At 42.2% G+C, this 22,542-nt stretch overlaps 2 protein-coding genes across 6 annotated transcripts; one reads left to right on the top strand and one right to left on the bottom strand.

The window, feature by feature from the left end:
- Window positions 1–1,694: 1,694 nt before the first annotated feature.
- Window positions 1,695–6,510, top strand: LOC101164416 (zinc finger and BTB domain-containing protein 22). 2 transcript variants are annotated; one of them, XM_004074304.4, is made up of 4 exons: window positions 1,695–1,839; window positions 2,474–2,671; window positions 2,746–3,451; window positions 4,925–6,510. In XM_004074304.4, exons 2-4 carry the CDS (start codon window positions 2,483–2,485, stop codon window positions 5,926–5,928), a joined length of 1,899 nt encoding a protein of 632 aa, XP_004074352.1. In that variant the 5' UTR covers window positions 1,695–1,839; window positions 2,474–2,482; the 3' UTR covers window positions 5,929–6,510. The 2 variants fall into 2 exon arrangements, with proteins under 2 accessions (XP_004074352.1, XP_020562898.1); XM_020707239.2 differs by having other exon boundaries at window positions 2,430–2,671.
- Window positions 6,511–9,080: 2,570 nt separating this feature from the next.
- LOC101159204 (myelin basic protein) lies at window positions 9,081–14,700 on the bottom strand. 4 transcript variants are annotated; one of them, XM_011481089.3, is made up of 8 exons: window positions 14,437–14,692; window positions 13,765–13,860; window positions 13,417–13,443; window positions 12,446–12,466; window positions 12,135–12,187; window positions 10,420–10,503; window positions 10,301–10,321; window positions 9,081–9,976 (listed from the first exon to the last, which is right to left on the bottom strand). In XM_011481089.3, the coding sequence occupies exons 1-8, from the start codon at window positions 14,554–14,556 to the stop codon at window positions 9,841–9,843; spliced, it is 558 nt and encodes a 185-aa protein (XP_011479391.1). In that variant the 5' UTR covers window positions 14,557–14,692; the 3' UTR covers window positions 9,081–9,840. The 4 variants fall into 4 exon arrangements, with proteins under 4 accessions (XP_011479391.1, XP_011479392.1, XP_004074162.1 ...); XM_011481090.3 differs by lacking the exon at window positions 10,301–10,321 and having other exon boundaries at window positions 14,437–14,700; XM_004074114.4 differs by lacking the exon at window positions 12,135–12,187 and having other exon boundaries at window positions 14,437–14,694.
- Between the last annotated feature and the right edge of the window lie 7,842 nt (window positions 14,701–22,542).

The raw sequence follows: 22,542 nt of genomic DNA, 5'->3' as shown, positions 1-22,542 counted from the left end.
GATTTATTTACTTAAAGCAATAGTTTTTCCACACAGAAAATGCTTGTAAATAGTACTAAGGCAATTGTAAAGTAAAATTTACTAGAACCACTTATTGTTCATGAAAAATACACAAGTAAATTTCACTCAGATTATTACTATTGCATCCAATTACAAAACCTAAAATGTTGCTGTTTCTTTGTGGATCTTACTAATTTTTACTTTGTTATATTCTATGTCATTATTAAGTTATGTTTATAAATGATATATTAGTTAACAATAATTTAATTAAGTACATATATTTACTATTCGATTCAATATAATTCTATATTTTCCCAAAACACATATTTGCAGCTTAAGGATTATTTGAAACCCATTTTTATTTAACATTAGAAGTTGCATAAATAAAACATCTACATAATATTGCACATAGACACGGCCTTAATGTCTTGTTAGCAAATTTCAAAACAGTGCAAATAAACATAAGTCTAGTAGATGCAAGAAGGAAGTACAGAGATCAACATCAACCAGAAAAGTAGAGCAGTGTACAATTTAAAAAGAATTCAAATGCATATTTCAATTTCATTGGGCAACCTAAGTTGACAGCATACGTGTAGATGACACCAATGAGGAGAATGCAAGCGTTTGTCACACTTATGCAGTCCTCCAGAACTTTTGGCCCCTCAATGATGACTCACCCATACACAGGGTCTTTGTTGTCCTGTGTTGCAATGGTGTTACATTGGGATGGACAATCTTGAAGCGATTACTTCAGTCCTCTTTTACTGCTTCTCGGCTGACATCCTGAGAAAATAAATAGGCTGTAATTAGAAAGAATTAAGAATACATTCCAAGAAAAACAAACAGCTAAGAGAGGGAAAAAAATGTTAAAATAAAAAGAAAGAAATATACTCAATTTAGTGTAATTTAAACAATGTTCATATGACACTTTTTTATGTCAAGTCTAACTATGGCCTTCACATTATTTTTATGAAAAATTAATCTATGTTAATGCACAGACTTATAAATTACAAAGAAATTTATAGGTAGAAAACAGACTCACTGGATTTGTGTGTGTGTGATACCTGATTTGTAACAATACAATACATTACTTTGTGTACATGTAATTGTGTATTCACATTTACTTTCGAATATGTTCGTCCAAAGACACAAGTTACAAACCAAGTATTACACACACACAAATCCAGTGATTCTGTTTTCTCTCCATAGAAACCTCAAATGTAATCCAGAAGTCAGACAAAACATTACAAATGCACAGCAGTGTTATTGCAAAGTAAGGAATTAGACATTTAGGGATTTGTCATTTATATGTGAGGTTCTGAGGCAATTTATTTAGCTTCGTTCATACATACAGAATAAATCTGTTTATACACACACTCATAAATTACAAGGAAAGTAATCTATTAAATAATACAGAAGTCACACAAAACATTACAAGTTTGCAATAGCGATAATGTAAAGTAAGGGATTACATCATGCACAACTCTTTGGAAGTAACTAACATTACAATCGAAATATTTAGTGTTGAAATTTTGTTTACAAATTTTTTTTCTACTATTTTATATTAATAGAAGTATGGAAAACTTGTTTCGCAGATTCTTCAGGAGGCCGTGAAGCTGTTCGTCCAGTCGGGTGAGCACGCTCGTGTTTTCAGCGTCTGTGCGTGAATGCGTCAGTGACGTCATTTCAGTTCCGACGTTTCACTTCCGAGGTTCAGGAGATGAAACATTAGCATCGACTAGCTTGTCCGCTTCTACCCAAAGCAGCGGGGACGGTTTTTCCGCCGCGAGCCCAGCAGCCCGCTTTCTGCGCCGTGCCGTTCGGCGGAAAAGCTAGAAGGTAAGCACCGAGCGGAAGCTAACGAAGCTAACTGTTCGCAGGTAGAGCAGCAGGAAGCATGGCGCCGCTGACAATCTGAACCAAAAAAAACAACAAAAAAAACAGAACCGAACATCCGATCGAATTATGTAAACCTTCTGGAACCGTCCGAGTGTTCCTGCTTTCAAAGGAGCAGATGCAGTTTGAAGATAAAGGCAAGTTCTGCTTCTGAGAGTCAGGTGAAGCAGAAAATCAGCACTTCTTATCTTGTTTGTGCTTGGTTTTATTGAAATTATTAACAAAGATGCACAGATCCATGCAGATGGGAGGCAAAGGGCCGCTATTGTTTGACCTTTTAACCCGCTCCCGTGACACAGGTGATCAGTGGAAAAGGACACGCCCCCCAAATGTTTGTCATCATAAGACATGCAGGTTGTTCACCAAGGCTGTCAAGATTCCCATTTTTAAAAAAAAAATCCTGAGCTAATTTGAATAAAAGGCAAATGATTAAACCAGAACTTTAAAGTCACTCCTGCTGACCTTTTGATTCCTTATAGATGTGGAGGATAAAATAGAATTCTGTCATTTTTTTGTTTTGCTTAAATATTCAGATATCAGAGATGTTTGCTTCAGCTTTTGGTACTCCTGCCTGCAGCTCTGGAGCATGGATTCGGCCTGCTGCGACTCCACGGTTCAGGTGTGTTTCCCAGGGGCCCGCGCTGCTGTCCTGGACAACCTGAACCGTCAGCGGGAGGAGGGCCAGCTCTGCGACCTCTCCATCCAGGTTCAGGGGCAGGTATTCAGGGCCCACCGCTGCGTGCTTGCTGCCTCCTCGCCGTACTTCCACGATCAGGTGGGTGCTTTGATGGGCAAACAATGCACCTATGTGAGTGAGTTTTATTGCTGAAGACTCTGGTTCCTCCACAGGCCCTGCTGAAGAACGTCACCACGGTCTCCCTTCCCTCAGTTCTGGACCCAGTAGCCTTTGAGAGCGTCCTCACTTCTGCCTACACAGGCCAGCTGAGCATTGTACACGACGACATTGTCCACTATGTGACCGTAGCCAGCTTCCTTCAGATGTGGCACATTGTGGACAAATGCACAGAGATGCTGAAGGGGCCCCGCCCCTCTGGGGACGGGGGATCTGCGGCTCAGCCTGCATCTCGGCAGCAATCGCCCAGCAGCACAGAGAGCCTGTATGTGGAGAGGGAGGGCCGCCGCAGGGACAGGAGGCCTGACGCTCTTCCCCCTTTAGCCACCTGGAGGCGACCCCAGCAGCTGGCACGGTGGGCCCGGCCGCGGGCCTCGTCAGCCCAGCACATGGCAGACTCCCAGCTGGACGGACCCCCAGGTTATGCGGAGAGCGTCTTCAGCAGCTGTGAGGAGGCACTGGCCTCAAACCACACCGTGGGGCCTAACACCAATAGCAGACTATCTGGAGGGGGCGCAGTTGAGGCTTCAAAACTGAAAGGAAGGTGTCATCCAAGGGGGGGGCAGCTGACCACAGAGCGACTGCCTGAGAAGGAGGGCGAAGAGTCACAGAATGGAAGGAAGAGCGAAAGAACGGAGACTGAGGCCGATGAAGGAGTTGGGGAGGACGGCGAGGCGAGGAGGGAGGCTTTAAGTCACTGCGGTAAGACCTGCACAGGTGTCATTTTTTTGGACACGCCAACACACCTGGATCAGGTGTCCACAGAGGTTCTGATGGCGTTGGTAGAGCTTATTCGAGTAGGGGCGGGGTTTTCTCAACTTTCATGTGGTACAGAGTTTTTTTTTTTTAGATGTCTGAAGAAATTATTGTTTCCGGATCTGAGATGGCGCTATTATTATTGTAATGCCCTGCTCTCTAGTTTTTGTTTACTGGCCTCTTGGTTGTCCCTAAGGTGAGGACCAAGACACACGGTGGGGCTTCGTTCTGCCATTACGGCCCTCGCCTGTGGAAGGGCCTGCCAGAGAGCCTCAGGGCCGCAGAGACTGTAGAGGTTTTTAAGAAGAGGCTCAAGACCCACCTTTTTAGTCTGGCTTTTAAATGACTTTGAACATTTCCCATGTCTTTTTATTTTTTATCTATCTATTTATTAATTAATTTATTTATTTACGTATTTATTCATTTATTTATTTGTAAGGACTATTATTATCTCTGTTTTTAATATGCTATTCTTTTTATTGTTATTTTACCAATGATACGATCAGTTTACGTATTTTATTTTTTAATTACTAAAATTGTTAAATCTTATTTTATTTTTTATCTTTTTTCTATTTTATTGTTGTTATTTTATGATAATTTTTATTCTGATGTTTTTAACTCCAGTGTTTCCTCTTGGGGATCCATTTTTCTGGGGCACCACCGGCTTGACCTGTAGGGGGTGCTGTTGCTGCAGTGCCCGTTCTCGTTGGGCGGGCTGGGGTCCCGCTCTGTGGTCTAATAGCCATGGAGTGGGCCCTGGGCTGCTCTGTGCTGGGCGGGCGCTGTGGTAGTGACCCCTGTGGTCGGGCTGGGCCTTGGAATAAATGGATCCCCATCATATCGTTTCCTCACAGCAGTACCAAGCCAGACCTTCTTTAAGCTGCAGTACTTTGTTTCTGTTCAGGGTTCTACTGGGGGGAATTGGGTAGGTGGGGTGTGGGTGGGTGGGTTGGGGGGGGGGGGGTGAGGGAGGGGTCCCATCTTTGTGTGATTGTCCTTTGCTGTTTTTAACAATTTTCGTTTTTTATGACTGTTTTATCTGCTTTTATGTGAAGCGCTTTGTGTTTTTAACTGAAATGAAAGGCGCTATATAAATAAATAAAGTTTGAGTTTGAGTTATTAGTGTTAGCTTTATCACAAACATAAACAATACAAAAAAGTTCATAAAAGGGAGACCCCTCTATACACACACACACACCTACACAGACACACACAGACTCTCCATTATAGCCATCATGTAATTATTTACACAGATCAAAAAAAGTTTTTTAACCTTATTTTTATAGATAAATTGGACTCTTGCATTGGGATAAATGGAAACTAACTTGATCGTGTAATACGCCCCCTAGTGGTTACCTGCTGAACTGACTTGGCTCCATCCAGAAAAAGTGCTCATGCTGAGTGTGTTTGTTTCTCCAGAAGTCCATGCAGTTTGCAGAGGACAAGAGGAGGTGGGACACACTACAGGGAGGCACAGAGACCATCTGAGGACCAACCCCCCCTCTGACCATGGTGGTGTTCACTGCTCTGGGGCAGGTGAAGAAGCCACGGGTCCAGAGGCTCCAGTTTCTGCCAGACTCCAGTGGCAGATGGAGACCTGGTCTGAGCAGGACCCACGGCAGGAGGGGGGGAGCAGGAGCTGCTGCAAAGACGAGAATGACGAGGAGGAGGACTTTGAGGGCCTCACTAGTGGGGGGAACAGCAGAGACGCATACAATGACATTACCCATAGGGCTTTGCTGCCTGTGTCCCCCGACTTCAGCTCAAAGGCGACCTGGCCATCCGGTGGGGAGGGGCAGAGTGGCTCTGTGACTCCCACATCCAGTCAGCAGCAATCCACATCATCTGCAGGATTCCCACCCCCTCCTTCACCCCCGACTCCATCCTCCTCCTCCTCTATGTCCCTGGCCTCCCCCACCTACTCCGGAAAAGTGCACTTCTGCCACTGCGGCAAGGCCTACACCCTGAAAAGCATGCGGGACCGCCACGTGAAGATGCAGCACCTCAACCTGCGCCCCTTTGGCTGTCCCGTCTGCTCAAAGTCCTTCAAGATGAAGCACCACCTGACCAAGCACCTGAAGACCCATGGGGGGGTGCAGCCGTATGAGTGCACCCTGTGCGGGAAGAAGGTCGTGTGGAGGGATAGCTTCCTGAGACACCAGGCCCGCTGTGGGGGGCTCCCTCCCGACCGGGGCTCCGACACGGACAACAGCTACACCTGCGGGTTCAGTGAGGGAGGGGCTTTTCTCCCAACAGGACATGTAAAGGTGGAGGAGACAGACTTTCACAGGGAAGTGGAGGAGGGGATGGGGCAGCTGCTAGACAACATGTCTGGGATTGTGAACGAGCTGAGCGTACCCCCTGAGAGCGTGGACTCTAATGTTCTAAAGGAAGAGGTCACAGAGGACTTCAGTGGGAGCTAAGCTTTTGGGGGTTGGGAGGTTGAGGGGGTCCTGAAGCTCCTTTGAAGCCTGAAGGTCCACATTGCACTAGTTTGACCTCGCTGCTCCATAGCTCCAAGCTGCAGGAAGTCAGGCCAAGAATGACAGGAGTCATATGGAATTTCAAAATAAAAGTCCCTGAGTGGAAACGATGTTCAAGAAAAACAAATGGTTGTGGTAGTTTTAAACATCTGCATGTTGTCCTCAAACATTGTCATGAACTCCATCTGAAGATTTGCACACGCTGTATACAAGTTTTTGTTCAGGCGTGCATGAGTTTGTGTGAATGTGTGTTGCAGCATTTTCTCCTGTGGAATCAATATAAACAAATTAAATTTTTTTCACTTAAAAATTAAAAAGAAAAAGCAATTTTTAACTCATCTCGGTATTTTTCTCTCAGCTCAATTGGGTGTTTTGTTCTGAATGTTTGTCAATCCTCTTCAGGCTCCTTTTACAGCCAAACCCCACATGGTCTGTGATCTTGTGTTTCCATCCTGCAGCAGTCCCTGGAGTTGTTTTTCTTTGCACTGGAGTCTTTGAATAAAAGTTTACACAAATGAATAATCCACTGCTTTAAGGTCTGTTTTGTTCAACTTTAAATCATTTTGTTCTGGTTTGCCTAACTTTCCATGAGACAATCAGAGCTGTAGACTTCCCTCTTCCTGAGTGTCTTGAACTGCTTTCATCAGTAAATGTAGGGGAAAACCAGAGAACTTAATGCTTTGGGTTCTGCAGAGGATTTGAGGCTTTTCAATGAAACCATATATGAAGGTTTGGGGTTCTGGGATTTGTAGTTTTTGTTGATTTAAAAAAGATTACTGGACAAAATCCTTTTATAGTCATCAGGATGTGCATTTCATATAAAAGTGCACATCCAAATATGCATTAAATACTTAAGTAAAGAGAAAAAAAATTTTCTCTGTAGTTGTATATAAAATTATTATACAGAATTGTATTACTTGGTAGAGTATCATGTGGCACACATTAGCATTATGGCATGTGGAGAGAAGCTTTTTTGAACCTGGCTGTCCTAGAAGCACCAAAGAATCAAGAGCTGTAAGAAACTCCCATTTCAGGGATGGGATGGATCTTTTATACTGTTTAAGTCAACATTTTACAGCAGTATTCTAGAGGGAAAGAAGTCCAGATTATCAAATTCCTCTGTCCTCCTCCCAGTGTCACTGCAAGGCCCAGTGGTTGAGGAAGGAGATTGTGGTTGTTTTGGGGCTTGTATTGTAGCTGTAAATAATGATGGTGGCACAAGATGGCAATTTAGCAGACTGGTTGTTTGGAGCTGTTGTGACCTGTTGTGGCTTTCTTTGTCTTGATTAGCACAGCTGTTGTGAACACTTGTGAAGTGGTTGTGAATACTTATACAGCTGTTGTGGTCTTAACAACACGTGCGGCTGTTGTGAATACTTGTACAGCTGTTGTGGTCTTGACTACACGTACAGCTGTTGTGGTTTTGACTACATTTGGAGCTGTTGTGAATACTTGTACAGCTGTTGTGGTCTTGACTACACGTACAGCTGTTGTGGTTTTGACTACATTTGGAGCTGTTGTGAATACTTGTACAGCTGTTGTGGTCTTGACTACACTTGCAGCTGTTGTAAATACTTGTACAGCTGTTGTGGTCTTAACAACACGTGCGGCTGTTGTGAATACTTGTACAGCTGTTGTGGTCTTGACTACACGTACAGCTGTTGTGGTCTTGACTACACTTGCAGCTGTTGTGAATACTTGTACAGCTGTTGTGGTCTTAACAACACGTGCGGCTGTTGTGAATACTTGTACAGCTGTTGTGGTCTTGACTACACGTTCAGCTGTTGTGGTTTTGACTACATTTGGAGCTGTTGTGAATACTTGTACAGCTGTTGTGGTCTTGACTACACGTACAGCTGTTGTGAATACTTGTACAGCTGTTGTGGTCTTGACTACACGTACAGCTGTTGTGGTTTTGACTACATTTGGAGCTGTTGTGAATACTTGTACAGCTGTTGTGGTCTTGACTACACGTACAGCTGTTGTGAATACTTGTACAGCTGTTGTGGTCTTGACTACATGTACAGCTGTTGTGGTCTTGACTACATGTACAGCTGTTGTGGTCTTGACTACACGTACAGCTGTTGTGAATACTTGTACAGCTGTTGTGGTCTTGACTACATGTACAGCTGTTGTGGTCCTGACTACACGTACAGCTGTTGTGAATACTTGTACAGCTGTTGTGGTCTTGACTACACTTGCAGCTGTTGTGGTCTTAACTACACGTACAGCTGTTGTGAATACTTGTATAGCTGTTGTGGTCTTGACTACACGTACAGCTGTTGTGGTCTTAACTACATGTACAGCTGTTGTGGTAGTGACTACATGTGCAGCTGTTGTGAATACTTGTACAGCTGTTGTGGTCTCTTGACTACACGTACAGCTGTTGTGAACACTTGTGAAGTGGTTGTGAATACTTGTAGAGCTGTTGTGAACACTTGTACTATTGTTATGAACACTCTTGAACCCGTTGTTGTATTGACCACATGTATAGTTGTTATAGACAAATGGGCGGCTGTTGTGGTCCTGAATATTTGTAAAGCTTTTGTGAACACTTGTACAGCTGTTTTGGTCTTGACTATACAAATAGCTGTTGTGAACACTCTTACACCTGCTGTTTCTGTTGTGGTCTTGACTACATGGGCATCTATTATAAACAATTGTGCAGCTGTTTTAAACAATTGTGTGACTGTTGTGGCCTTGACTAAACATGCAGCTGTTGTGAACACTCGTAAAACTGTTCTGACCAGTTGTTTACCTGTCAAATCCCCCTGTACACTCACTGAGATGCTGCGATATTTAAACAACTGAAATGTTTAAAAAGTTAAGTATAATTTGAACTTTTTAAAACTTTTTTTGCTCAATGGTTCATCCTCGGGCATTGATCGGCTGGAGGGTTCCTGGTTTAAGTCCTGGGATTGCTGGGACAGGGTTACCTTCTAGTAGCTGTCCCACTCCTGATATACCACTGTTCTGCCCTTGAGCAAAGCATTTTACTCTATTAACCCAGTGGAACAGATCAGTGACCACAGATAGATCCCATTCTTTCATTTTTTTCTTTCATGGCAAAAAAACAAATATAAGAGTCTATGCATGGATTGCTCCACCTAAAGCAGTTTATTTGGTGAATAGAGAATTTAAAGCTTCACATCAAAAGACTGAACTTCCTTGCTGCATGAATTCATCACGAGATGTTTCAGGAACCATTCAGCTTCACGTTCAAGTCAACACAGTAAAGACCTAAAGAGTTAGGCTGCACATTAAAACAGGACATTTAGAGACATTAGATGAGCAGACAACTATATTTACAGAGTTTTTCTTTTAAAAGGAGAACATTTATCAGATCAGCAAAGCAAAAGAAATCCTGCATTGTTGAATTCATCACCTGCCCTACTGCTCTGCTCTTGACCACCTCCCTGTTTCCTCCTGAAACCCTCAACCCACGTACAGAAAACCATCATCTGAGACCCACATCATCATCTGAAGAAATCCATCAAACTGAAAATGCACAAATCAAAAAGATGAAAGCTTTTAAGTCTTTTACATCACAGTGCATCTGAAAGGGCAACATGTTACAAACCTGTATCAGTCTGCAGGTCTTAGAGACACTGAGACACGTTAACTATTATTGTTCAGACTCCCAGCTGGAGTTGTTCAAACAAAAAAAGCACATTTTTGCTCCATAAAGCATCACGTGTGTACAAAATACGAGCATGAACAAACTTCACACCATGGACATGTGCACCATCAGACAGATGAGACTTTTTTTTGTTGAGCAAAAGCACGAAGGATTCTCACAGAGTATTCCCAACAGCACCATTAAAGGGATGCTTCCACTGAAGGAGGCTTGTGTTAGTCTGTTAACATCTCCTCAGGTTGTGAGTCTGCTTCTCCTTTCTCTTCTGATCCCTTCGGTGTTCCACCTGTGATCTTGTCCTCAGAAGATGGTGCTCCAGCGTTTTGGGGGAGGTTTGGACTTGGACTCTCCCTGAAGAGAAGGAGGAGGAAGAAGATGAGGGGCAGAGAGAGGAACAGGGGTGGGTTTCTCCAGCTGCTGGATGAAGGTAACCTGAGGTTGCTTTGTTGTCTGTTAAACTGGGGGAACCAGAGATGATTGTCGCATTTTTCACATTGACAGGGATTGTGCAGATGATCAGCTCTGGAAACTACATCCACCAAGGTAGATCAGAGATGAATATTTAAGCATAAAAATGAGGATGACGTTAGTTTATTACAATATGAAAGTATGTTGATGGATTGAAATGACTGAACTCAAGCGGTAAATCATTGCTTGTGTATTTTTTTTACTCACTCGGATCTGCTGAGATCATCACTGTTGCATTTGAGCAAGCACAAACAGGAAACAGCATTTGTGAACCCCACTTTCACACCAAAAACAAAAAGTTTGGCCAAAGATGGACAAACGCTCACCAGAGTGAAGAGCCTGGACAGTGTGCTTTGGTCCCTGCGTCTCCTGACTGGGGACTTTGCGCTCTCGGCACGTGACGATGAGGCCTATAGAAAGAGGCTTTGTCAACAAAGATGAAGGCCTGAAACTGGACTTTAAAGTGGTTAGTGTGACCCTCCATCTCTGAGGATCAGGGACTGCAGGTCTTTGAGAAAAGGAAAGCATTGAACTGATGTTAAAGGTGTTTTGGAAAGAGGAACACACTTTCTACTGCTGCAAAAAAACAGATGAAAGCTGAAGACCCTCCCACCTTTTTGAAAGAAGAGATGCTTAGTCTTTAAAAAACAAAACCACTCAGATCATCTTCTCAGCAATTGTAAAAACATTCCCAGTGATCTTTTAATTATGATTATGCTTTTATCAGCCAAAATCAAACAATCTGTGTCCTAATAAATGACACAGAGTGACATTACGGTAGTTTATTAATTTCCCTCTAACTTGTGGTCAGGACCGTTGGTGTATAGCAACCACGCCCCCTCCCTTCCCCGTTACAGAGTACGCTGTCTCCCACTAGCTTACAAACCCTAACCGAACATTACTGATGCAACAAAAATGGCGAGCAATATTGGATCTATCCAGACGCACAGTTTTGAGCCCCATACCAGCTCAGATGAAGAAAACCAAGGCATACAGGACATCGATGTAGTCGTCTACAAGTGGATTAATTTTCTATGCCACAAATAAGCTCTTTTTCCATCAGCGTTTTTTTGATCTGCTCCTGATTTTCAACAATTTCAACAAAGAAATATTCAGAAATGTAATTTTTTGCTTAATTCTCTAAATATATGTCATCCATCATGAGAGAAACACTATAAGAACATGTTAAAAAACACAAATACAAGCTTTTCATCAGAGTGGGTCTTTAAGCAGTTGCTAGGATGATGCATAATAGTAGTGATGGGTGTTTGGTGAGTTTGTAAACTGAGAACAATCAATACCCTGAGATTGAAAAAAGAAACATGGCCAGTAGTCTGTTGCAGAATACAGCACAAGAAGAGCAACTTTTTGGGCCTCAAGAGCAAAAGAATGAAAGAAATACTAAACTTCAAATCAAATCAAGACTTGACCCTCACCTCAACAAATCTCTGCTGTAGGATTTTGTGAACCTAACATCTAAGTGTTGGGCCGTGAAAGAGTTGCAGTCTGTCTCTAAGGAGAAGCAGATGCAGCATGAAGGAGAGTCGAGGGAAGCGGGAACTGTAATCTCTATGCTTTATGAAGTACTTGGACACGCCCACTTGGATACAGGTTTGATTCACCTGACCTCACTTACACTTCAACAGATCACGCCTACACGACCCCCCCACCCCCACTTTCATTATTTTTGCGACCATGTCCATCCTGATTGTTTCAAAGGTTCTGAATAACTCCTTAAACCCTGTGTTTGTGGTTTCTTTGCAGAGTTGTGAGGAAGTGCTGCTACCGTGGCAGAAAGATATGAAGAAGGAAAACACGTCAGGAGAAGGTGCCTCAGAGACACAGGCAGAAAAAGACATGAGTATAAGAGCAGGTTCACCATGGAGGTGGTTGAATGAGTCTTGGGAAATGATGCACACTCTTCAGTAAGATGAGAGGAAGAGCAGGGAACTGTTTCAGGCACACATAAGAGATGGAGGTGTTACAGAGAAACATGGAGGAGGGCGTCGCAGGCCCCCAGGTCCTAAGAGGAGGAGTTTACCGGTTGATAAACAGCCGAGCAGTTTCAAAGTCATCCAGAAGGAGCGAGTCACTCTGGATTGAAGCACAGAAGCAAGTTTGAGTGACAGAGAAGTGAAAGCTGTGTTAAAAGAGAGGTGATTTTTTCTGATTCCTGTGGTGTATCAGCTAAATTACGCCACCTGGAAGTGGACCCAACTCCTCACAGACATGCAAACGCAAAGCAAGACACATGCGAGGTGGAGGTTAGACAGGTGCACACAGACAACGGTCACTGCACGTGCTCAGAGCGCACGCTCGGGAGCAGGAAGTCACAAAAGATGGCAGACGTACCAAACCCAGGATGTCCTTCCACTGGACATGAAAAAGAAAGACAGGTGTATGGTGAGCTAGGGAGCTAATAGTGCTGGGGGTCGTGCACAAAAACCATGCCATCCCCGATTTACAAGTAATAATAATAATAATGGATTGGATTTATCAGCACTTTTCATGACACTCAAAGCGCTTACAGTGTGTCCATTATTCACTCACTCCTCGTTCATACTTGGTGATGGTAAGCTACTGATGTAGCCTCAGCTGCCCTGGGGCAGACTGACAGAGGCGTGGCTGCCATTTCGTGCCTACGGCTCCTCTGACCATCACCGGGATCATTCATGCGCATTCACACACCAGTGGAGCCACACTGGAGGCAAGGAGGGTGAAGTGTCTTGCCCAAGGACACAACGACATTTTGGCTGGTGGGAGCGGGGATCGAACCGCCAACCCTTCAGTCATTGGACGACCCGCTCAACCACCTGAGCCACTGTCGCCCCAAGTGATGAAGAACCACCTCTTTTTGAAGTTATGATGATTACTTGACAGGGTTGGGGGATCAAAAACACGGCTGCTGACAGGACAACACTGCCCGCCAATCTTTCCGCTTATCAGATCTACTAAGGTTCCACCATTGAGAACTTCGGGATACAAGTGTGAGTTTGTATGATGAGCTGAAATACAATTTCATCTGTTTTAGGCAGGCTAAAGTTTAATTGTGACTCTGCTTGCTTCTGGCCTCTGCTTGCAGCTTTGTAAGTGACGACCTGAGAGCTGCTTAGAGGAATACTTCAGTCAGGAGCTGCCTTGTGATAGGATGCAGTTGGATGATAACTGAAAAACTGCTGATCACATCACTGAAGATCTTACTTTTACACAGAAATCAAATAAGGTGTGGATGAAGAGGCTTCTTTAGTGGTAAAAGAAAAGAAACAGGCGTTCACATCCAACCTGCAGCAGATCAGCAAAGCAAACTTAGAAAGAAGACTCACCCTGGATTTAGCAGGAGGAGAGGAAACCTGTGTGAAACACCAAACAAGACTGATTGAGCAGGAAAGAAAAAACTCAAATGCCTCTGTAGTCATGAAGGAATCACCTGGTGGATCAGAAACGTGATTGTTGCTTTATAAAACAAAAGTGAGGTAAGAAAAAAAAACATGTTTTAAAGAATTACAATAGTTTTATCCATTTCATTTGAAATTGTTTGAAATTAAGCCAATTTAGTCCAGATTATCACAAATAGGCTAAATTAGCTCAACTGTAACTTAGTCTTTGGTTTAAAGGACTTGTTAACCTCTTTGACCCAAACCAACTGCTTCACACATAATAGTGGGACTCACCAGGCTCCTGAAGAAATGCACCACAGCGTTCTCGTTGGTCCGACGACGAGAGGACGACTGTTGGGGCGAAGTGGCCAGATGACCCCGGAATGAGCCCTGGGAGGGTGGGCACACATCAACCACGAAAACACAAACACAGAAAGTCCAGCTTAAAAAAACTTAAACAGAATGACCCTACCCACACGCTGACTAATGAAATAACTAGCTAAAACCAACAAAAGATCAGAGTGTGAAACACCCAGGAGCAAAGGACCATTTTCAGAAGATTTTGAAGTTATAAAAGATTCTTCTAAAAATAACACCTATGCATAAAAAACATGCATGCTGTTTTCTTTGCAGCACAGCAATCCTTGATGATCAGGGAGCAAAGGTTAAGTTGGAGGTTATTTATAATCTTTATCCTGAGGGCATAACCAGATAAAACATGAAGATGAACATGAATTGAGCTAAAATGTTTAAATGTAATCAAAATGTAAAAAAATGTAAACCTCTTATAACAAAAGTCTAGAATTTTGTTTTACGTTGGATTCTTCAAATTCCTCCTACTGCCTAAAGAGAACTCATTAGACATGATGGAGATTAAGGTCCCTATGGAGGCTTTGGTTCTGGGTCAGAGTCAGCAGAGGAACAACAAGGATTTTGAGGTCTCATCTCTTCATCGTTGATGCTCACCTTACTCCTCTTCTTCTTATTTCCACCGAAGAATTGGCCAATCTGGTCCATCAGACCAGGGCTTTTCTTCTTCCTCCCCAGGCCGAAGCCGCTCTGCCCAGAGGTGCTCGCTGTCGCCATAGTGACCTGCTTCTGCTCTCTGCTCCTCTTCTGCGCCCGTCCAGACCTGCAGTGTCGTCGCCCTGCCCCGCCGCTCCCTCTGGGTTCTTTGCTGTCTGACGCTCAGGGGGCCGTCCTTCAGGCTGTTATTTCCTCTGCATTGAGGGCACCACAGGGGTCAAACCAGAAGAGTTGTCAGTGCTCGGGTCCATGGTTCTGGCTCGGCTCCAGGCATTCTTCTGAGCTTCAGAGGCTGTGTCAGTCACTGTTGCCCCCACACGGACCTGCCATTGTTCCTCTGACCCCCACCCCACCGCTGGACAACAAGGGTTATCGGAGTTTGAACTTACAACATTGTTGGCTTGCCTGCACACCTTCTTGATTCGAGGATGGAGTGCACATATTGGGGCGTGCATGTTCACAGCTTTTCAGAGCTTCAACTTGTTGATGTTTCTGTCACTTTTCTGAAATATTGCAGAAGATGCATCCCAACAGTGCAGCAGGAGAAGCTTGAGGAGGGGAGGGGATGGGTATCATTGTGCCAATACAAAGCCACACAAACAACTATGTTTGTGTTGATTCATTGACGCCCTACAGCAGATCAACAAAGCAGCATTGTGTCAGAACGCCCTTCACATTCAGGATATAAATGCAGGCAGACAGACGCCTCTTTGTTTCTGATCGAGTTAGAACCATGTCAGGTTTGATGAAGGACTTGACACCATCAGATCAGCTTTCTCCTGAAGAAAAGAAGATTTCCCTTTCTGTCTTCTGGAGAACCACATTTGAGATAAAGCTGCAAGTTGTTTGGACATTTTCCTGAAAAGAAAACGAAACGTGATATATGAATGCAGGAGACCATCAGCGACAGCCTTGGACAAACCCAGTCCAAACAGGTCCACTCTGGCAATGTGAGTGTGGCTTTAGCTCCAAGATCTCACCACATGGACCAAACCTGCCTTCTTATGGCTAAGATCTTTGTCGTTGAGATGTCTGGGGTCGTCTTCATTCATCACACTTTCACCATTTTTGTCTGTACTTTATGAATAATTTTAAATGTAATTGTGAAAAAGTCAACTCAGTTATCAGAAACCGTCAGAAGAACGCTTTAAAAACTGTTGGCTGCCCCTAAGGTGGAATGTGCCTCAAGACAGCAGCCTTTGGGTTCAGCATGGCACCCTTCTCAAGTCTAAGCAAGCTGTTGGTCCTGCCGGGCCGGACCAGCACCCACGGGCCTGACGGGGGCACAGGCAGGAATGCAGAGGTGGGCTGAGCGCACAGCTTGTGCACGCTCTGCACAAGAGTCTTGGACTTGTTCCTGCAGCCGGAGGGCGAGGCTGAACGGCGGGACAACAATGGTATCCGTGTACGAAAGCTGTGGGACGCAAACACGGGAGAAATGTGGAGAGACCCCCCCCCTCTCCCCTTCGCAGAGGCAGCTGAGCATCTCCTGATGGTGAAGGCCTCCCTGTGTTTCTGCACGTGTGCACGAGGCAACCACAGTGGAAGTGCAACTTGTTTTGCAGCAGATAACGGTTTTCATGACTTGTGCAGCTTCTGTTAGTTGGGGGAAGGAAAGATCAGACAACCATTAATGTGCATTTAAACTGATTCATGAAAATGACTGGAGCTGGATACTTCCAAACTCTATTCTATTACAGAATCATTGGTTTTGTTGATCGTAACATTTTCTTATATGAGTTGAACACAACACAATGACAAATGTTCCACAACATCGTTCATATTCATGTGAAGGGGTCATAGATTTTATAATACCCATGAAGCATTGGCCAACACTCAGCTTTAGCCAGTTTAGTCCTTAGAAGCCATGTCAAAGGCGGTTTATTTTGAAAAATTAGAACCCAGAGAACAAACTGGCTTACAACAGGACAGACAGTTTTTAGCTCTGAAAAAAAGTTAAAAACACACCTATTACACTGCAAAAACTCAATCTCAAGAAAGTTAATAGACCCCTTGCTTCAAGAAAAAAATAGCTTATTTTCTGTCTTGCAAGAAAAATAATCTTATTAAACAAGTTTTCAATTGCAAAATAATATTAGTTTATGAAACTGTCTCAGTGACTATAAAAAAAAATATAATTCTTGATCAGACTATTTTTCTTACTCCAACGGCAGATTTTTTGTTTTTTTGCTTATTTACGAAATATCTGCCAATGACATAAGAATTTTTGACCTTTTTCTAAGGGGCCTGTTTTTGCAGAGGAGGAGCACAAAGATAAAGTGTTAATGTCTGATGAAACTTTGTTTGAAAAGTTTTACTAAATAATATGGATTACATTTTTATGGATGTAAATCAGATTGAACAACAACAATTCCTGTACTTTGACATGAATGTTTATTTCAGTTGAGCTCATAAATACCCTAATGACAAATGTACATGTTTGTGTCAAAAAGACAATAACACAGTAGTTGGAAAGAAGTCCAAAGCAACCTTAGAGTGACTTTTCGGACTTTGTTTCCATCTTTTTGTCTCAAAAGGTTTGCTCTCTGACTCTCAACCTTCTGGCATTCCTCAGGTCTGTCCTCCTGCCTGCAGTTGTTTCTCTCTTTTCAAGAATAACTCCGACTTCAGATGGTGGAAGGTTTTTAAGAATTCTTTTTCAGTTTGTCTGAAGCACATGTGTTTACCAACATAACCTAAATCTCTTTGTCTCATTTTTAATGTTACACACAAAGGCATTCTGAGCGCTGAGCATTATAGATCTGACAGGTCCAGGTGGGATCCCCTTCAGCCCTTCCTAGTTAAACATGCTCCCCTTCTCAACTGCACCCAACCAAAATGTGGGACCAATACAACACAGACAAAATAAATTTTGAAAGGATGTGGCCCGTCCTGTTGCTTCTGTGGTGCTGAACACTTTAGGTCACTTTGAAATGACAAGATTCATCATCTGTGAACTCCACCAAACAATGATACTGCAAAGAAAGTGCCTGCCTCCTGCAGCAGAAATGTACAGCCAAGTTTCATCCTCAAAGCCCTCACTGAAGGAATAAATTTTGTGCCCAAAATCTCACCATACGTGACTATTCATCATTTCCTTAACACAGATCAGTCATAATGTCCCCTGTACAGAAAGTCAACCCCAACCATGATGTTTCCACCAGCGCTTCCCAGTGGTTATGGTGTTCTTGGGATGCATTCCAGCATTCTTCTTCTTCCAAGCACGTGCCGTTTACACCAAAGAATTCGATTTTGGTTTAATCTGACCCTCCTTTGGACCATCCAGATGAACTCTGGTAAACTTTAGATTGAGCTGGACATGTCAAAATCTTGTAATTCTTACATTTTTTACTAACTGTTTCAACAATTGATCTCTTCTTATCAAGCTGCTTGTTCAGGTGTGCAATCTTTGGTGTCCTTCGACAGCTTTTTAGTCTTGGTGTAGAGGTTGTAGTCTGACTGTTTAAAACTGTGGACAGATGTTTTTATACAGATAATGAGTTCAAACAGGTGCCTTCAATACAGGTAATGAGTGGAAGACAGAACCCCAACCCTGCTCATCCAAATGGCACTAAAGCAGCGCAACATCTTCTCAATCAAGCTTTAAAATGTGGGTGCCCTGAAGAACAGAATCCTGTGATGTCATGTTTGTGTTTTACACAGAACCGTCCCTCAGGAGTACGGCGAGCTGCAGAGGCCGTTTGTGCCTTGCTCTTGCACTGAGCCTCTCAGCATCAGCGCATCTCCGTGGTGGGAATGTGTTTTGGAAAGAAGCCAGTGATTCCATCAGCATTTGGCTAAGAGCTGAATGCACGATTGTTTGTCACCTCAACAATATCAGGCTTTCTGCGGATGAGACGTGTTTGTGAACTGAGTGAAGAAAATACCAAAGTGTTAGTTTTATTTTAAATGAAACATGATCCAAAATGAAAGCATCACAGCAGCTTTTGGAACCACATGAAGCTCATAAACTTGAGGATTTAGTAGATTTTGTTTAACTTCAGCACAAAGTCAGTATTAATGCATAACCTCTCAAAGGTGTACATAAAAGGGACGGGGACAATAACTGGAAGGGATGCAGTAACAGGTTGGAGAACACTAGCAAGAACAGTTAGTGTGTGTGGTTGGAGGGGCAAGGCTGAAGATGGGTCTAAATATTCTCTGGCTAATGCACAAATAAATTACTATGTCACAGTAAAGGTTTGTGTGGCGACTTTCATTTTGAAATAATGCATTGTTGGATTTGGTAGTGTTTATTTAATTAAACCTTAAAAAACAAAATAGTGGCAGCAAAAATGGCAACAAAAAAAAAATGAATGCACTTGGGTCTACAGCAAACAATACAATGAGTTCAGTTTGAGGATTTTTACTGAAAGAGTGGCCATTAGTGTTCTCAAAGAGGTACTGCAACAAGTTTAAAGTGACCTAATGTCTTCTCCTCCCAAGGTTAACAGTATACGCTTTTTATGATCCACATAAACATTGCAGATCTACTATATGCCTACAAAAAAACCCTGATTCAACACATCCACTCTTTTCCCATTCCAGCTTAATATTTTACTGTAAATACAAACTCAAAGCTCAAGATAGCTGTGATTTCATCTGCACTAAACCATCTTTGTTTGTTCTATGTTGTATGCTTTTATTTTGTATTGCATGAATTCCTGATTTTCTTTCTTGGGCCATTAAAACAGATGTGACTCAAGTACTGTGTTTATCCTGTGAATGAGCTCTATTAAACCAGTGTTATCAGTCTTAGTGGAAATACTGACTCATAGATTGGGCTGTTGGTCATATTGTGGTAGCCAGACTGTTCTATTTATGAGAAACACAAACACATTCAGCTGCTTTAAAACACAAACTATATATACTAGCTACGTTCAAGCTACGTTCACATCACCCTTGGTAATGTGCGTTCAATGAAAAGTCAATGTAAATGCTCACTTTGGGCTTCCACGTTCAAAACTCTCATATTCCTGTGCAGCTATGGACATTTTTAAGACTCTTTTCAGGCTCTACATAGAAAAAGCTCGGCCATTGCATGCATGTTCTAAGTCAAAACAGGTCCAACTATGATCTATCAGGGACTAGGATTTGGTAGTGACATTTGGATGACGTCCCTTTTAATTCATGATACAGGTTGAAAATTGATCCTGGAAGAGAAATTGATAATTGCAGTTTGTGTTTTTTATTGGACCGGACTGAAAAGAAAAGGCGGGAGGGATCTTGGGGGAGGGGGTAGGATGATGATTATAGAGGGGGGGGGGCACAATTATAAAACACATAAAGCACATAAAGCAACAAGCAACAAGTTGCTGATAGTTAATAATCTTTACTGTCAGGTGAAGATGTATAGTAAATCTAAAAGAGGTGGGGCCAGTACACACACACACACACACACTCAAATGTTACATACCTGTTGACTCCAGAAATGTTCACATATAAACAACTCAACATGTACACAATACAATTAACATTCACTCACACATAGTCTGTAGGGGGGTTGATTGGACCAGGGTGTGTGTTTTGAGTCTTGAGCTCTAACCTCTGAGCTCCTTGATGCCTTGTTGAGCTAGAGCTACTGGGATAAACAGAAGACGAGTTCTGGCCCCACTCTGATTGATTGCCCTGCTGAAACACGCCGGGCCCACGCAGGCCCACGCAGGCCCGGGTCTTTGTTCTGATGGGAAATGGAGTTGAGCGCTGAGTGCGGCTCGTTCAGAAACAGATAAAGATTTACTGTCATCAGAGCCGGGATTGAGGCAGACATTGATTTCTGAGAGGGGGCAGCGGGAGGGGGGTGGTTGAAATGAAACGACACGTTTTGGAAAGGAAACTCATTCTGGGCCAGCAAAGAGATATGATCAGCTTATTTGGGAGGGGGATAATATGGAGCCCTCTCCTAGAATGAACTTTAAAAGAAGTCAATTGTAAATATTGATTTCTGAAATTAACTGTCAGTCTCTATTGGTGAGATTATTCCTATCATCTTGTCAAGGGGGGGGGGGGGGGGGGGGGGGGGAAATGAATTTAAAATGGATGACAAAGAAGGGTAGGTGGGAGGGGGCTTTTGGGGTTTCAGATTAGTTTTATTCACCCAGAAATGGACGTTCTGTTTGATCAGATAACAACCTGGATCTCATCTGGAGCCTGAAAATGAGATGAACTGGGATCTGACATCCATGTGTTGGTGTCCACACACTACAGACGTGAGAGCTGGATCTGGAGTGGGGTAGAACAAACACTAGGATGTTGAGACCAACGCAGAAAAAGAAAGTTAAAAAGAAGCTTTACCTAAAACGGCAAAAGAAACCACAACTCACTTTTACAGGGGACTTCCTTAGGCCCACAATTCTGCACATTTATCCTAATTGATGTTTCAAAAAGCTTTTCCACCTTTGTGTTCAGCATCAGGTGCCTCACATGGTGTATGGTTTTAACCCTTATTTTGTGTCCAGGTCCAAATTGACCAGTTTTCACACTTGAGCCTTGAAAATAGCCAATTCTGGTCTGGCCTCCCTGTTGAGTTGTATTGTTGCATGGATTTTTCAACCTTATACAACCATTTGTATCATATTGTGCATTTCTGAGACCCATATCTCATTTGCATAATCCAAACTTTCCTTAGAGACCCATTATTTTACTTGGTACATGTTTTTTCCCCTGTTATTTCATCATCTTTCCACTAGGGGCAGTAGAAGGGCTTTTCCTGTTCATTTTAGATAGATAGACAACTTTATTTATCCATTTGGGAGGTTCCCGCATGGAAATTGACAATTGACAATTTATCTATCTTTTAAAATTGCTGCTTCTGTTAAATATCAGTAACATTTTTGGCGGGATTTAATATTTTTCAAACCGCTTTGGAGATAATTATGACAGAACATTAGGGTCACAATAAATAAATAAAAATAAAATGAAAAGAAATAAATGTATAAAAACTTAAATTGTCAAACATAAGAAAATAGTCACAAAAATAGTAAAAAAAATACATATTGTAAAATTATGATAAAGAAATCAAAATTTTACAAGAATAAAATCGTAAATTTATTATTTAAAAAGTTGTAATTTTTCAAGGAAAATTTCATGGAATAACTCATCTGGTTTTTTTTCATAATACTACTTGCAGTATTGAAAGACTGTACATTTTGTTGATAATTAATTATTTAAAAAACACTTGCACCATGTTAAAAATGAGTGTTTCAAATTTGAGACAGGGGGTAAATAAGGTGTATTTTTTCCTGAACAATTATTTCAATATTTATACACTGTGATCAAAAACCTAGCAAATCACCCAACGTATACCCAAATAAAATAAAAAAAACATAATGTAACGTTTATTTGTGAATTTCATAACAGGATTTGAAAAACATCTTAACTTTTTGTCTTATTTGCTTCTAACTTTTTTTAATTGTCTTTTAAATATTTCTCTTTTGAATGCTTTTATTGTTTTGACTGCAATGCTAAAGTTCTGTTACAGTCCAGTTCTGTTCACATCGATTAATTTCCTTCTCCTTGGTCGTGTATTTATGAACTTCCTTCCAGAAGTCATGATGTTTGGTTAAACTTTTTTTTCTTGTCTTCTTCATGTTCTGTGTCGTGGACTTTAACTTAAACACGCTGATTGGTGCTGCAGAAGCTTAATTCAAACTCAAAAATCTGATTTTGTCCCAAATGATAATTTACAAAGGGTTATGTTCTGTTCTTGAATCTAAAAAACATTCATCTTCTCTATGTTCATGCTTCTCCTTTATCCCTTCTTTTCTCTGTGTTGTTCAGACAGAAACTCACTAGATGGCAGTCCTTGTCTATGTCAATCACTTCCAATACTTACATTCTTCCGGATAATGTGACTGTCTACTCCTCCTCTTCCTCAACTTCATCTCTATTTCTCTTCACAGGTCTTCATGGTCTACAGACATTTCCGTCTTTTTTCTGTTTCTTTTTGCTTTTTAACTGTTAACATTCAGGCTTTTATTGCAAAAAGAAAAAAATGTATTAAAGAAAATAATTTTTCATTAGTTTTTTTTTCTACATCAATAACAA

Source organism: Oryzias latipes, chromosome 11 (genome assembly GCF_002234675.1).
Source record: "Oryzias latipes chromosome 11, ASM223467v1".
NCBI lineage: Eukaryota > Metazoa > Chordata > Actinopteri > Beloniformes > Adrianichthyidae > Oryzias > Oryzias latipes.
This window is presented reverse-complemented; position numbering and strand designations above follow the sequence as displayed.

What these genes read in the sequence shown, in the direction of transcription:
- LOC101159204 (XM_011481089.3), bottom strand. Translation starts at nt 14,556, where the DNA reads ATGGCGACAGCGAGCACCTCTGGGCAGAGCGGCTTCGGCCTGGGGAGG. An exon ending in TGCATTTCTTCAGGAGCCTG is followed by an intron (nt 13,444 to 13,764) that starts GTGAGTCCCACT and finishes TGTTTCACACAG; the next exon opens with GTTTCCTCTCCTCCTGCTAA. An exon ending in GATGATCTCAGCAGATCCGA is followed by an intron (nt 9,977 to 10,300) that starts GTGAGTAAAAAA and finishes CCTTCTCTTCAG; the next exon opens with GGAGAGTCCAAGTCCAAACC.
- LOC101164416 (XM_004074304.4), top strand. Translation starts at nt 2,483, where the DNA reads ATGGATTCGGCCTGCTGCGACTCCACGGTTCAGGTGTGTTTCCCAGGG. An exon ending in CGCCGTACTTCCACGATCAG is followed by an intron (nt 2,672 to 2,745) that starts GTGGGTGCTTTG and finishes GTTCCTCCACAG; the next exon opens with GCCCTGCTGAAGAACGTCAC. An exon ending in GGAGGCTTTAAGTCACTGCG is followed by an intron (nt 3,452 to 4,924) that starts GTAAGACCTGCA and finishes TTGTTTCTCCAG; the next exon opens with AAGTCCATGCAGTTTGCAGA.